This window comes from Alexandromys fortis, unplaced genomic scaffold, assembly GCF_014885135.2.
Source record: "Alexandromys fortis isolate MF-2015 unplaced genomic scaffold, M_Fortis_MF-2015_v1.1 scaffold_271, whole genome shotgun sequence".
NCBI lineage: Eukaryota > Metazoa > Chordata > Mammalia > Rodentia > Cricetidae > Alexandromys > Alexandromys fortis.
Genome location: NW_026068156.1, coordinates 717,996 through 731,514, shown reverse-complemented (window position 1 = coordinate 731,514; position 13,519 = coordinate 717,996). Strand labels below are relative to the sequence as shown.

At 45.4% G+C, this 13,519-nt stretch overlaps 2 protein-coding genes across 2 annotated transcripts; both read left to right on the top strand.

Moving 5' to 3' along the window:
* The first annotated feature begins 3,379 nt into the window (after positions 1 to 3,379).
* LOC126491633 (mitochondrial import inner membrane translocase subunit Tim8 B-like) lies at positions 3,380 to 4,598 on the top strand. Its single transcript, XM_050127435.1, has 2 exons — positions 3,380 to 3,388; positions 4,138 to 4,598. Exons 1-2 carry the CDS (start codon positions 3,380 to 3,382, stop codon positions 4,375 to 4,377), a joined length of 249 nt encoding a protein of 82 aa, XP_049983392.1. The 3' UTR covers positions 4,378 to 4,598.
* A 1,004-nt stretch (positions 4,599 to 5,602) lies between these two features.
* LOC126491626 (CD209 antigen-like protein E) lies at positions 5,603 to 10,202 on the top strand. Its single transcript, XM_050127427.1, has 6 exons — positions 5,603 to 5,737; positions 6,362 to 6,451; positions 6,754 to 6,846; positions 7,240 to 7,391; positions 8,864 to 8,973; positions 9,730 to 10,202. The coding sequence occupies exons 1-6, from the start codon at positions 5,686 to 5,688 to the stop codon at positions 9,878 to 9,880; spliced, it is 648 nt and encodes a 215-aa protein (XP_049983384.1). The 5' UTR covers positions 5,603 to 5,685; the 3' UTR covers positions 9,881 to 10,202.
* The last annotated feature ends 3,317 nt before the right edge of the window (positions 10,203 to 13,519 follow it).

The window sequence follows — 13,519 nt, the reverse complement described above, 5'->3', positions numbered from 1 at the left end:
CAGAATCATGAAATCCTAAATTCAGTTCCCAAACCGCATTTGAAAAAAAAAAGTCAGGTGTTATGGCATTTGGTTTGTAATCCCAGTGCTGAGAAGGAAGAGATCAGTAAATTCCTAGGTCTCACTGGCTTGTAGCTACAAGTAGTCTCTGTCCCACTGGTCCCCCTGGACAGGGTTTTCTTTGCTTGACTGTTTCTGAAGCAGCTTATAAAATAAGGCTTAATATTTAATTACATACTCTTTAGCCTGTTAGCTCAGGCTTCTTATTAACTAACTCTTACATCTTAAATTAACCCATTTTTATTATTTTATATTTTACCATGAGGCTCATGGTTTGTTACCTCACATCTTGCTTTCTTGGTGGTTGCTGGCATCTGCCTGATTTGCCTTCTTTCTTCTGCATTCAGTTTAGTTTTCCCACCTAGCTATATTCGGCCCTGCCATAGGCCAAAGTAGCTTCTTTATTAATCAATGGTAATAAAACACATTCACAGCATACAGAGGGGAATCCCACATCACTCAGTGGGTTCTAGGCCAGTGAGAAAACACTACTGACTGAGAAGCTAGGACTAAGTCATCATTGTATTTCTGTGTGTGTGTGTGTGTGTGTGTGTGTGTGTGTGTGTGTGTGTCCATGAGCATACAGTTAAATATTAGTGAGGGAGAGACGTTTTCTTCACTGGTGTAGCCACTGGTAAGATGTCCCATGCTCTTGTAAATAAACCCTCACCGTTGCTTCTTCTGTAAGCAAACCCCCGTGAAACTCTTTGGGACACACAAACATGAATGTGCTTGCATACACACACAAAAATTACCATGAAAGTATAAGGTTGTACTTGGAAAGAGGGAGGAAATGGGCAGGAAGAGGAAAAGAGAAAGTAACAGGTGAATATTATCAAAATACGTTACAGATCATGTAAGCATTGCAACTGAGATGGAAAGAGATCCTGGCAGTCAGGAGCCAAGGAATACCGTGGAGCCACTGTAAGCAGAGCAACTTGAAGCCCTGCTCCAGGGAAAGGTTTCCCCAATGTATCAACTCTGTCCCCACTGGGGGAAGGTTTCCCCAGTGAAAGTATTACAGTTCTGCTCTGCTCCAGCAAAAGATCATCACCCAAACCTCATTCAAGAATTTTATTGGGAGGGAAGAATCTAGGAGGGTGACTGTCTCTAGGGTGAGGTGGCAGCAAACTGAACAGGGATGGGCAGAGCTTTTCTGGGTGGCTTGAGATTGGTGTATTTTTGTGATCAAGCCAGACCCAAAAAGAGGAACATGGGATGTACTCACTTATATTTGGTTTCTAACCATAAACAAAGGACATTGAGCCTATAATTTGTGATCCTAGAGAAGCTAAATAAGAAGGTGAACCCAAAGAAAAACATATAGGCATCCTCCTGAATATTAACCTTCATCAGGCAATGAAAGGAGACTGAGACAGAGACCCACATTGGAGCACCGGACTGAAACCTCAAGGTCCAAATCAGGAGCAGAAGGAGAGAGAGCACGAGCAAGGAACTCAGGACCGCGAGGGGTACACCCACACACTGAGACAATGGGGATGTTCTATCGGGAACTCACCAAGGCCAGCTGACCTGGGTCTGAAAAAGCCTGGGTTAAAACCGGTCTCGCTGAACATAGTGGACAATGAGGACTACTGAGAACTCAAGAACAATGGCAATGGGTTTTTGATCCTACTGCACGTACTGGCTTTGTGGGAGCCTAGGCAGTTTGGATGCTCACCTTACTAGACCTGGATGGAGGTGGGTGGTCCTTGGACTTCCCACAGGGCAGGGAACCCTGATTGCTCTTCGGGCTGACGAGGGAGGGGGACTTGATCGGGGGAGGGAAATGGGGGGAGGGAAATGGGAGGCGGTGGCGGGGAGGAGGCAGAAATCTTTAATAAATAAATAAAAAATAAAAAAGAAGGTACTAAAAAGTATATTTCAACAGGTGCAGAGAACTGATTAGGTATATTTGGTCACTAGATGAAATAAAGGGTTAGGAGGAGGAAGGGCCATGATAGCGATAATGAGACAGAAACTTTCTATTCATAAGATGAAACCACTTGTTTGAGGTTTACATTCTCAACAACAAGATTTCCTCTCCTAAGGATGCTTTATGTCTAACCCCTGTTCCTGATAATATGCTTTTCTTAAATATCGCTGATGTGACTAAAAGAAGCTTTCATACTATGCCAACCAATGACACATGACCTTCTGATTTGTTCTTTGTTTGAATACTATATAATGAAAACATGAATTCAGTAAAATTGCAGCAGATTCCAACCACTCTCTTGTGTGTTGTGTCTGTCTGTCATTCGCCGAACTTGTGCCTTCCTGTTACCAAGACCCTGCTTCTCCCACGGTCTGAGTGGCTCCCCTGAGCCAGTCCGTGGCAGCTAGGTAGTCAGTCCTGCTGCTCCGGTGGTGACACTGGTGGTTATGCCTAGGGCTGCGAGAAAGGGTGTGACCTGAATTGCTCATTTCTCGTGCCATGCTGCTATAAACCCAGTAACGGGAACTGGCACGGGTTCTTCACCAGGTTAACCCCCTAGCATTGAAAAAAGGAACACCAGGGCACAGACCACCTAGCGGCATACTTATGTGCCACAGAGAATAGATGCAGTGTGAATGTTTGGGCATAGGAGTTGGGGGGTGGGGGTTGTACTAAGGGTTATGGTACTATTACAATCCGCAGGAGTCAGGGTGTTCACAAAGTGTGTTCCTGAGGAGTTAAAGCAGTCTGTGTGAGAGAGATGGGAGAGATAAAGGGTGGTAGTGATATTCAGCTCAGAGCAATTAACAAGCGGCAAGGTGAAAGAATCTACTAAGACAATGGGTAAGGATACAAATGGTGGTTAGGGGTTTGGCCCAGGAGGGACACACAACCACAGTTCTCCAAAGCAGTCAGGCAAGGCATTATTCAGTAGCTGATACACAGAGGTTAAGGTCTGAAACAAGAGATGATATGACAGGGAGGTGGGATAAATATCATCAAAAGGGGTGATATTAGAGAGGTAAGGACCTTCAAGGAGCTTTGAACCACTTCTCCCATGTATGTTGAGTGTGCCTGATGGGTAGCTCTGATCAATGCTATAGAAAAGCTTACCTATGATTCCTGTCTCCTATTTGGGATTCCATGGGTCCTTAATTGGAATGAAAGATCACCCATTCTACATAAAAGGTAGCATACCTTCCTGAATTTGCATCATAGAGGACCACAAGGGCAGCCTATATCTGGCCAGCATCAACAGTAATCTGTAGTTTGATCACAGAGAAAGAAAGAATAGGGGACAGGTGTTTTAGAAGTTGACTTAGGGGTTCCAGAGAAAGTATCTCTTCTTGGCAGCCTGCTGATGAGCCGTCTCCAGACCCCACCATGCCAGTGGTCTGGCTGAACCATTAAGTATAGGTTTAACAACAACATAGAGGGGAAAGAGATCTGAAACATTTTCCCTCACCCTAAATCAGTTTCTTATACCTTTGTAGCTTTCATTTTCATGGCACTTTCTTGGACACTCAGAACTTGTTATCCTCGGTGCTTACTTAAGCTCTCACATTCTCAGACCTTCATAACATTCTCTTGGACTCTTAATACAACTGGGCTGAGTTTTCACAAATAGTCTCTTCTGGGCTCCATTTAGGAATGCCAGTTCTGACACATGATGCCAAGACTCAGTTGCTTTCCATGACCCCCTTCATGTCTCGTAAGAGTTTAGTTTCTAGCAAACGGCACGTTCCTGTCTGAGTACATGGAAGTGCAGCTCTAATACCTTAGTAAACAGCATTGCTTTTTTTAAAATGTTTATGATTTCTGTTTTCAGGACAGGAATTATAGTACAAAATCAGAGAAAACAGGTCAAGGTGGACAGCCCTAGTCAAGGAGATACAGGGAACTGACTCAGGCTTTGACAGCCTGGTAAAGAGCAATTTCCTGAGCCTGTTAGATAGAACAAGTTGTTGGTTAGAGGTGGGGGTTTCTTGAACAAAAACCATCCATATGTAAGAGTTAGGCAGATGTAGATAAGAAGAAATAACGGAGAAAACAAGTTTATACATTAAAGTCTTTTGGATCATTTGTTTGCACAGTGGCAGAAATTGTCATCATTGAAAACTGAGTTGCGGAACTCACGCTAGGGAGAAGCAGACGAAGCGGAGTTACAGCGGTTGGTGGCAGCGGAGCAGCAGAAGGCGCAGTTCACTGCACAGGTGCATCACTTCATGGAACTATGTTGGGATAAGTTTGTTGAGAAGCCAGGAAATCGGCTAGACTCCCGCATTGAAAACTGCCTCTCTAGCTGCGTGGACCGCTTCATTGACACTACTCTTGCTATCACCGGTCGGTTTGCCCAGATTGTACAGAAAGGAGGACAGTAGGCCATACCTCAGAACGGTGGAAGACCCAAAAGACTTGTTACTGAGCAGATTGAATGGCCAGTGGAGAAAGAGTGGTCAATGTATCAGGTTAGCATCAGGCAGTTACTAAGTCTGTTGGTGCTAAAAAGTAACAGATCAAATGTCCAAAAGTGAAATTTTATTTATTGGAATTCAGTAATTCCAGGTTTTATAACACCAGTTAATAAATGTTACGTCTCCAAAAAAAAAAAAAAAAAGAAAACTGAGTTGCGGCCATTTGAACTGAGCTGAGGACGGCCAGGGTAAGGCTTCAATAAAATCGGAGTCCATGGAGGAAGAGGGGAAGGGTCACAAAATGAACCCTGCGGGAGGAGTTTCTATAAGCTCCAAGTGGAAGCTGAGAGGCAGGAGGGTCAAGGTTGAAGAGACCCAAATGGGCTAATGGAAACCTCGGGGCTTATCAGGCAGCTCTGAGGGGAGGAGGGCACAAAGCAGGGAGGGTTCCAATAGAGGAAGAGGAGCGAGTATCTTGATAAATAGAGAGTTGCCTGCATGATGAGGCCCCGGAGGGTATAACAGGCGCCAGGAGCCAGAGAGGCCCTTTACCAAGTAGGCAAGGAGAGATGGGTGGTTAGAGCAGGTAAAGGAAGAAAGCAGCTGGAGAATTTGGAGCTATGATGGGTAGCAGAAGCCAGCAGAAACAAATGATCTATACACATCTTAAGAGGTCAGAAGAAGACATCAATTCCCCTGGACCTGCAGTTATAGGCGATTGTGACTGCCTGACGTTGGTGCTGGGAGCTGAAATCAGCTCTTCCAGAAGAGCAGCAGCAGCAGCAGCAGCAGCAGCAGCAGCAGCAGCAGCACTGCTGATTGCTGAGTCATCTCTTTAGCCCCTCCCCCCACTAAAAAACACTTGAAGAATTATATTCAAAATTATCATCGGGCCTCCACATGGTGTGCACACACATGGCATTCATGCATACTCATCCACACACGAGCATGTATACACACACAAATTTAAAATAAAGTAATTTTATGTTAGTTATTATTTCCATAGAAATCATCCTATAGCATTGCCATACCATCAGTGATCCAGATCTTTTTGGCTACAGAGGCCAGAAGACACCCAGCCCCACTCCAAAATTCTTGGAATTTGAGGCCCCTGCTGTATTGTGTCAAAGTCTTCCTCCTCATCTACCCTCTTCCGGGGCTGGAACCCAGTTCCTCGTTTCTCTTCCTAAGAAAGAGTAGCTGTGGAGAGCAAGGCAAAGCGGGAGGCAGATAAAAGCTGCTGTTCCGAGCAGTACCAGGCACCAAGGAACAGCGATGACTGTGGGTGACTCCAAAGAAGCAGGGGTGCAGCAGATGGGCTGTCTGGGTAAGACCACACTGGAAGCCTGGGAGCTCGGGGAGGGTCAGCTCAGGTCTCTGCATACCTAGGCTCTGGTCAATGTTCTGCCCACTCAGAGGAGAACCAGCTAGTAACCACTGAGAACTGGTGCTAACAGACACCTGAGCAACAGCTTTGGATTCCTACCAACTCTTAGGATTCAAAAGTTTCCTAGGTAGCACAGGGTAGGGTCATGGGATGAGGATGAATAGACTTCTCCCAGCAGAAATGAAGACTGAGGTTCTGGGTCCCTGGGTCCCTGAGAGGTAGAATTTCTAACTGTACCCCTGACTGAAAACTAACTTCTGGAACCCCAGGGAAGTGGAGGTAGTGAATCTGAGCCCCTAAGACCTGGGAAGGCAGAGGTTGAGTCTCTGGACTCCTGCGACCTGAGCAGCTGGAGGGCTGGGACTAAACACCTGAATCCCCAGGGAACTGGAGCTGCAGACCTGGACACTCGGGTCCTGGGAAGGTGCAGGTCATGGATGTGGACCTCGGGTTGGAAACTGACTTTGGGGCTCCTTCCTGGGGAGGTGGGGCTAAGGGTCTGGCTTCCCCAGGGCCGGGAAGTAGACCATCCATCCATCCATCCATCCATCCTTTCCCCTGCAGGATTTCTGGACCGAGGCCACATCTCCCTGGTGCTGCAGCTGCTGTCACTCGTTTTCTTTGCCGGACTCCTGGCTGCCATCGTCATCCAAGGTCAGGATCATCTTGGAGTTTGGGGGTCCCCTGGGTAGTTTTCAGCTCAAGCATCCAGGACTAACAACAGGAGGAACTAAAAAGAACAATGGGTCCTTCTGAAGATGCTAGGAGCTTCTTGGGGCCCCTCCACTTCTACTTCAGTTTAGGAAGGGAATAGAAGCAGTAGAGGGTTCGTGGGTATTAGAATTCCTTATTTTTAAATGAGATTAAATAGCACTCTAGTTATCAAATATGGCGTCTGTGTGACCCATGACACACAGTGAGTGTTCAGTAATTACAATATCTTTTTTTCTGTCAAGTTTCCAAGATCCCCAGCTCAGAGGAAATACAGTGGGAACAGAAAAAGCAGGAGAAAATGTTCCAGGACCTGAGCCAGCTGAAGTCTGAAGTTGGTGAGTGAGCAAAAAACAAAGTGTCCTGGGACTGAGAGGGCCTTCGTGTGGGGTCACTTGATTTTAGCCTCTGGGCATCTCTGAGCTTCCCCTTCCTGATCTGTGAATTGGGAATAATTATAAAAAATGAGGAAGGCATGCAGAGGTCAATGGGAGCCATGTACACAGTAGGCACTCAATTAAACCAGTCTTCTGGCATCTGTGAAGAAGATGGGTCCAGAGCTCCTGGATTCTCTTGGAGTAGAGAACAGGCTTAGGAGACGGAGAGAGGGGAATGGCTTGGCCCGGTACTATGGTAAGGGTGGATCCTCGTTCTGGAGGTCTTAAAGCTGGGCAAACATAGGGACAAAAAGATTCAAATATGGGTCCAACCTGATCTACCTTCCCCAACAGATAGCCTCTGTCGCCGCTGTCCTTGGGATTGGACATTCTTCAAGGGAAACTGTTACTTCTTCTCCAAGTCACAACGCGACTGGCATGACTCCATCACTGCCTGCCAGGAACTGGGAGCCCAGCTGGTCATCATCAAAAGTCATGAGGAGCAGGTGTGACTGGCTAAGTGTTCTGAGGCATCTTCTGCATACCTGGAAACGAGGACAGAGACACTTGTTTATATGGTGGCTTCTAGAAAATGGGCTGCTTGCTCTGCTTGGAAAGAGTAAAAAGAAGCGTATGAACAGGTGTTCCCCGGCACCTTTCAAATAGGCATACATCTGTTCTCAAGAGTGATGAATGCTGGGGGCAGGGCATTTAAAATGAAAGTGGTTTCGTGAGTGTGCTGGCCAATGCATAACAGCTTGACAGGCTTCTTTAAATCCTTATTAGTTATGCTTACAGTTTCCTTGGTATGCATATTCTTATGAGGGTTGGTTTTAAGTGACCAATGAGGTGCCACTCACTGAAGACCTAAAAAGATCTCACCACTTGCATGACTCATGGTCACAAACTGATGCAATCTGGATCCAGGATAACGTATGCGGACATACTTAGAACACATAAGGTGGAAAACCCTGTAGTGTTACCAAGCCAGCTGTACACATTACCCACATAAGTCTAAGCAAATCTGCCCATACGACACAGATATGCAAATGATTCAGAAGTTCAACTGGTAGGAGAGAGCTTGCCTAGTGTACAGGAAGCCCTGGACTCAATCCTCAATGTCACGTGAGCCAGGTGGTAATGCACACTTGTCATTCCAGCCCTTGGGAGAGGAAGGCAGGAGGGTCAGGAGTTTAATGCCATCCTCAGCTATGTGAGTTTTAGAGCATGAGACCTGTGTCAGAGAAAAATGAATAAACTACTGAGAACTGACGGGGGCTCCTGACCTGGTGTACTAGAAATATGAAAAGGTTAAAAGATTCCAAGCAGATCCTGGTGCTGCCAGAGATTAGGGTAGCGCGTTAGCTTTTCCATTGCCTTGACAAAATATTTGAGAACAGCTTCAGGAGGAAGAATTATGTCTCATAGTTCAGAGGCTTTGGTCCATGGTCAGCTGCATCCATCGCTGTAGCAAGGCAGAAAGACAGTATGAAGGCACAGCAGAAAAAAAAAGTCTCCTGCCTCGTGGCAGACAGGAGCAGAAAGACAGAAAAGGGGGACCAGGGACAAGACTCTCCTCCAAGAACGCTACCACTGTGGCCTTACTCCTCCATCTAAGCCACACTTTCCAGCTCCCATAGCCCACAAATAAGTTTGTCAAATACTGAATCCAGCCCACCTCTCCCTGGGGGTTGATAGGCAGTTACTAGGGGTAATGGTGGGAGGATGCCAAGGCTCCACCCCTCCCTAAGGATCTATAGGCAGGTAATAGTGGCTGAGAGATGGAGAGACACTTTCTTCAGTGGTGTAGCCACTGGGAAGGTGCCAATACGTCTGTAAGAAACCCTAACTAAACTAATCAATTTACCAAAAATACAAATGTTTTGTAATCCATTGATGAACATGAGGCTTTGTGGGAAGAGAGACAAGCTGGAAAATAGGGGGATGCTGCTGCCTGACTCTTTCTCTCTCCCTCCAGTACTTCCTGCAGCAAGCTTCCAAGAAAAATGGCTACACCTGGATGGGGTTGTCAGACCTGAACAAGGAAGGTGCATGGTATTGGCTGGATGGTTCACCTCTGTCAGACAGGTAGTCCCGGGGAAGGGAATACCCTGAACAGTAGGAGGGGAGGGGCTGTGACTGACTCGTACTGCCTTTCCAGGTCCCCCACACTCCGCCACCACATCCTCTGGCCTGCATTATTTTGGTGGGGTTTGCACTAAATCTTCAGGTTGCTTTTGGTATTTTTCATAATGATCTCCTAATCATGGGTGGTCTCTTCAGCATTTGAGGTCTTCTTTGATTTCTTCTGGATTTTTAAGGTTTTCATTGTAGAAAGTTTTTAATTTCCTTGGTTAGGCTTATTTCCAGGTATTTTTAGACTACTGTGAATGGGATTGTTTCCCTGATGTCTTTTTCAGGGAAACATATATCTTCCTATATATGTTGTCATACTTTTTCTTTTCTTCTTCTTCTTCTTCTTCTTCTTCTTCTTCTTCTTCTTCTTCTTCTTCTTCTTCTTCTTTTTCTTCTTCTTCTTCTTCTTCTTCTTCTTCTTCTTCTTCTTCTTCTTCTTCTTCTTCTTCTTCTTCTTCTTCTTCTTCTTCTTCTTCTTCTTCTGTTTTTTTGAGACAGGGTTTTTCAGTAGCTATGGAGCCAGTCCTGGAACTCACTCTGTAGACCAGGCTGGCCTCAAACTCACAGAAATCCGCCTGCCTGTGATTCCTGAGCACTGGGATCAAAGGCGTGCTCCAGCACCACCTGGTTATATGTTGTTGCTCATGTATAGGAATGTTGTTGGGTTTTCGTGTGTCTGTCTTGTGTAACTGTGAATGCTTTTTTCAGATTTGCGAGGTACTGGAAAAAAGGACAGCCCAACAACTTTGAGGGACAAGACTGTGTGGAATTCAGAGATGACGGCTGGAATGATGCCAAATGTGATGACATGAAATTATGGATCTGCAAAAAATCCTCAACTACCTGTCCCAGCAAGTGATGGCCACAGCCCCTCTCTGCAGCTTCCACAGCCTAAACATCCCTGTTGGACAGTGGGCTTTTTCTTGTGCTTTTCCCAGTTCCTTTTCCCTGTCTGTGGGTGTGGAAATCTTAGTATTATTTCCGAAACATATCACTCTCCTTTGTGAGTCACTATGGTGCTGGACCACTGATGGCCTTCCTTTGATGTCTCCAAACTCCTACTGGCATAGTTGTGGTCCTGCCATTGTGTTTGACCACATTAAAGTTGTATGGGATACACTGACAGGCTAGGTATGTTCCATTCATCTCCCTCATCTTCTTTGTTGAGCTCAGAGGGTTTATATAACCATATCATTATAATATACATTATATTAATAAATGGTCACGTGTTGTCTGAGTTCACAGAGATGCTGGTTCTGGAATTAAGGTTTCCCGCTGTCTTAGTTAGGGTTTCTACTGCTGTGAAGAGACACCATGTCCATGGCAACTCTTGTAAAGGAAAACATTTAATTGGGGCTGGCTTACAGTTTCAGAGGGTTAGTCCATTATTGTCATGGTGGGAAGCATGGCTGTGTGCAGGCAGACATGGTGCTGGAGAAGGAGCTGAGAGCTCTACATCTGGATCCTCAGGTAGACAGAAGAGAACTGGCTTGAAGCACACCCCTAGTACTATACTTCCCCCAACGAAGTCACACCTCCTAATCATGCCGCTCACTATGGACCTAGTAGTATTCAAACACATAAGTCTGTGGAGCCATTCCTATTCCCTGTAATACCACTTCAGACCACAGCGTATTTGCCTCAAAGCATCCTTAAAAGACCCTTGTTTAGGTTGTGGCAGCCTCCACCCAAGTTTGTGTCAGAAAGGAAAGAGATAAATAAGACAGTTGAAGAGTAAACACATTGCTTCCTTGAGATCAGCTAGAGGGTGACCGTTATCCATAGGTGTTACTCTGTTTATCCCATGGTATGAAAGTGGAACGGAGAAGCAAGAAGTTCACCCATGGGAAGTTCAGTTGTTGAGCCCAGGGTCACAGAATGATGGGGAAGATGGGGAACAGACCACCAAAGTCTGTTAAACCAGAAGCAAGCTTTATTCCAGAAAAAGAAAAAGAAAAAATCACCATGGGGCACAAAAAATCTTATCAGTTATAGCTGAGACCACAGCCAGAGATCAGGCTCATGAAATTGTGGCAGTGGGGACTGGTTTGAGGCCTCTTCTTAGAGTAAATCAAACACCAAGTGTGGGTCCAAAGACTTTTACAACCTTGAGGTCAGGCTTAAAGTCACATTACACTTTAAGTTTTACAACTTTTAGTTATAGGATATTAACTTAGGATGTTTGCGAAAGCCTGAAACTGATGCAGCCACTTCACTGTCCCTGAAAGAATGCAAGGCAGAGAGTAGAGTCATGTAGGAAGACAGCTGAAAATTAAGGGAATACAAACAGAAGGACCCTGAGAGGCAATAGTTAGACGCTAACCTTTGTCTGCTGTACCTGCCTATTTGGGAAACTGGAAGGCAGAGACAATTGTTAAAAGTTTGCCTCTGTATGCAGTGGCTGCCAGGATGTCTGCTCTTGAGGAAGAAAGTGGTTGTTAAAGATTAACGGTGGCTGCCAGCTTTATTTTTTTTCCAGTATGTGTTTGGGCTTACAACTTTTTATTTCTATATTCCTATTTCTAGACCCTTCACAGCATTGGAGAGACAACTCAATTAGAAGTTCTAGCTGTCTACCTCAACTTCCCCAGTCAGTTTCTAATGGCTTTTGTAAGCAACCAAATTTGATAAGTCATTTCTAGCTGTTGTTATTTGGGTTTTTTTGTTTGTTTTCTTGAAAGCCTTGCCTGAGGGACACCTTGCCCTTCTGGTGGCTGAGTGGGGAGCTCCAGCAGGCTGCCTTGATGGAGCTTCCTCACTCAGTTTCTGCTGGGTGTTTGTGAGTTCCTGACTCAGTGGTGTTATCTTTTCACTGTTATTTGTTCTTCTATTAGGAAGCCTCACTTGGGAGCACTGCTCTTCCCAGGGCTCCCTGTGTTGGGAACTCCAGCTGACTGCCTTAAAAGGGATCTCTCATTGGTTTCTGTTCGATTCTTTGAACAGTTAATTTGATGATGTTCTGGTATCTATCTACACATCGCTTGCTATTTATTCTTTTACTTTGGTTTGCTTTATGCTTAATAAACCTATTCAAAACTGAAAGCATGGGGGATGGATGGATGGTTCAGTAGTTAAGAGTACTGACTGCTTTGCAGAGGACCTGGGTTCAACTCCCAGTACCCACATGACCTCTCACAACTGTCTGTAACTCCAGTTCCTAGGGATTTGATGACCTCTGAGGGTTCCAGGCATGCAAATGCTGTAAGGACATACATGAAAGCACAACAACCCATACACATAAAGGGGTGTGGCTATGGTAGATCATTCTTCAAACCATGTGGTACACATTTGTGATTGCTAATACATCCCAAGGAATTGCTGGCAGTCCTTGCATGTTTTCTTCCATGCACCTCCCCTGCATACTTTCCTTAGAGGTCTTTCTCTGGTTGTTATAGCACATCCTATAAGCCAAAGCACCAAGGAACCTCCTCAGTCATCCAATGATGGGCAGCAGTTAGTATGTGAATTCCCTGCTTCTACCCTCCCTTGTTGATGGCATGATAAACCCATCTATGTCTCTAACCAAGGTAGGACATGTTTCTCTGGTTCCTAAGAGTTGCAGTGGTGGCAGTGATCGTCTGTCAACCCTCTTACCAACTTGACTGTGCTACAGAAAGCTCCCTTCATCAATTCTGGGTCCCTTATTGCTTCACTTCATAGGAGTGTGTGACAATGACGATCCAGCAGGGTTGGACCAATGTGAGGCAACTATGAAACTCTATTCTAAAACTCCCCAGCAGGCATTTCTAGATTCTCTTAGCCCACCACTTCTGGACTTGTGACCCTATCCCATGTCTGTTTCCCTCCTTGTGGTTATAGATGATAGAAGATAGATAGATAGATAGATAGATAGATAGATAGATAGATAGATAGATAGATAATAGATAGATAACCAAGTTATAGATGATAGATAGATAGATAGATAGATAGATAGATAGATAGATAGATAGATAGATAGATAGAATCTTTTTCTGTACTCCTCAGTGGCATGGATATCCTGGTTATCTGTGCCTGTTATGGAAATTGTGTCCCCCCCAGCACAATGGCCATTAGCCTTTTCCCTCAGAGCAGCTGGGAGAGCCCTCAGGCTCTTGCCTACTGATGCTCCTTCATGGAGAAAGGAGTAAAGGGTCCAAGGAGTTGCTTGTTGCCCTAGCATGAGGAGCTGGGTTTGGACCTTCAGCATCTGCATGAAAAACTGTGCACAGAGATTCTGACCTGTTAATCCCAGAGCTGGAGAGGTAGGCACAGAGAGGGTCCTTGAGGATAACTGGTCAGTCAACCCAGGTTCAGGAAAAGGCCCTGTCTCAAAATGTAAGATGCAGACTTCTGGATAAGATGGCAGACGAGAAACCTCACCATTGGAACTCGGTGGAAGAAAATAGTCAAAACAATATGCAGTAAATGCCTAAGACTGCAAGAGACAGGGTGTATAGATTAACTTATTAAGCCAGGGTAGGTCTCTGCAGAAAAGAGACGGGGCTGAGAATTAGAGCCC

What these genes read in the sequence shown, in the direction of transcription:
- LOC126491626 (XM_050127427.1), top strand. Translation starts at nt 5,686, where the DNA reads ATGACTGTGGGTGACTCCAAAGAAGCAGGGGTGCAGCAGATGGGCTGT. An exon ending in GCAGCAGATGGGCTGTCTGG is followed by an intron (nt 5,738 to 6,361) that starts GTAAGACCACAC and finishes TTTCCCCTGCAG; the next exon opens with GATTTCTGGACCGAGGCCAC. An exon ending in GGCTGCCATCGTCATCCAAG is followed by an intron (nt 6,452 to 6,753) that starts GTCAGGATCATC and finishes TTTTCTGTCAAG; the next exon opens with TTTCCAAGATCCCCAGCTCA.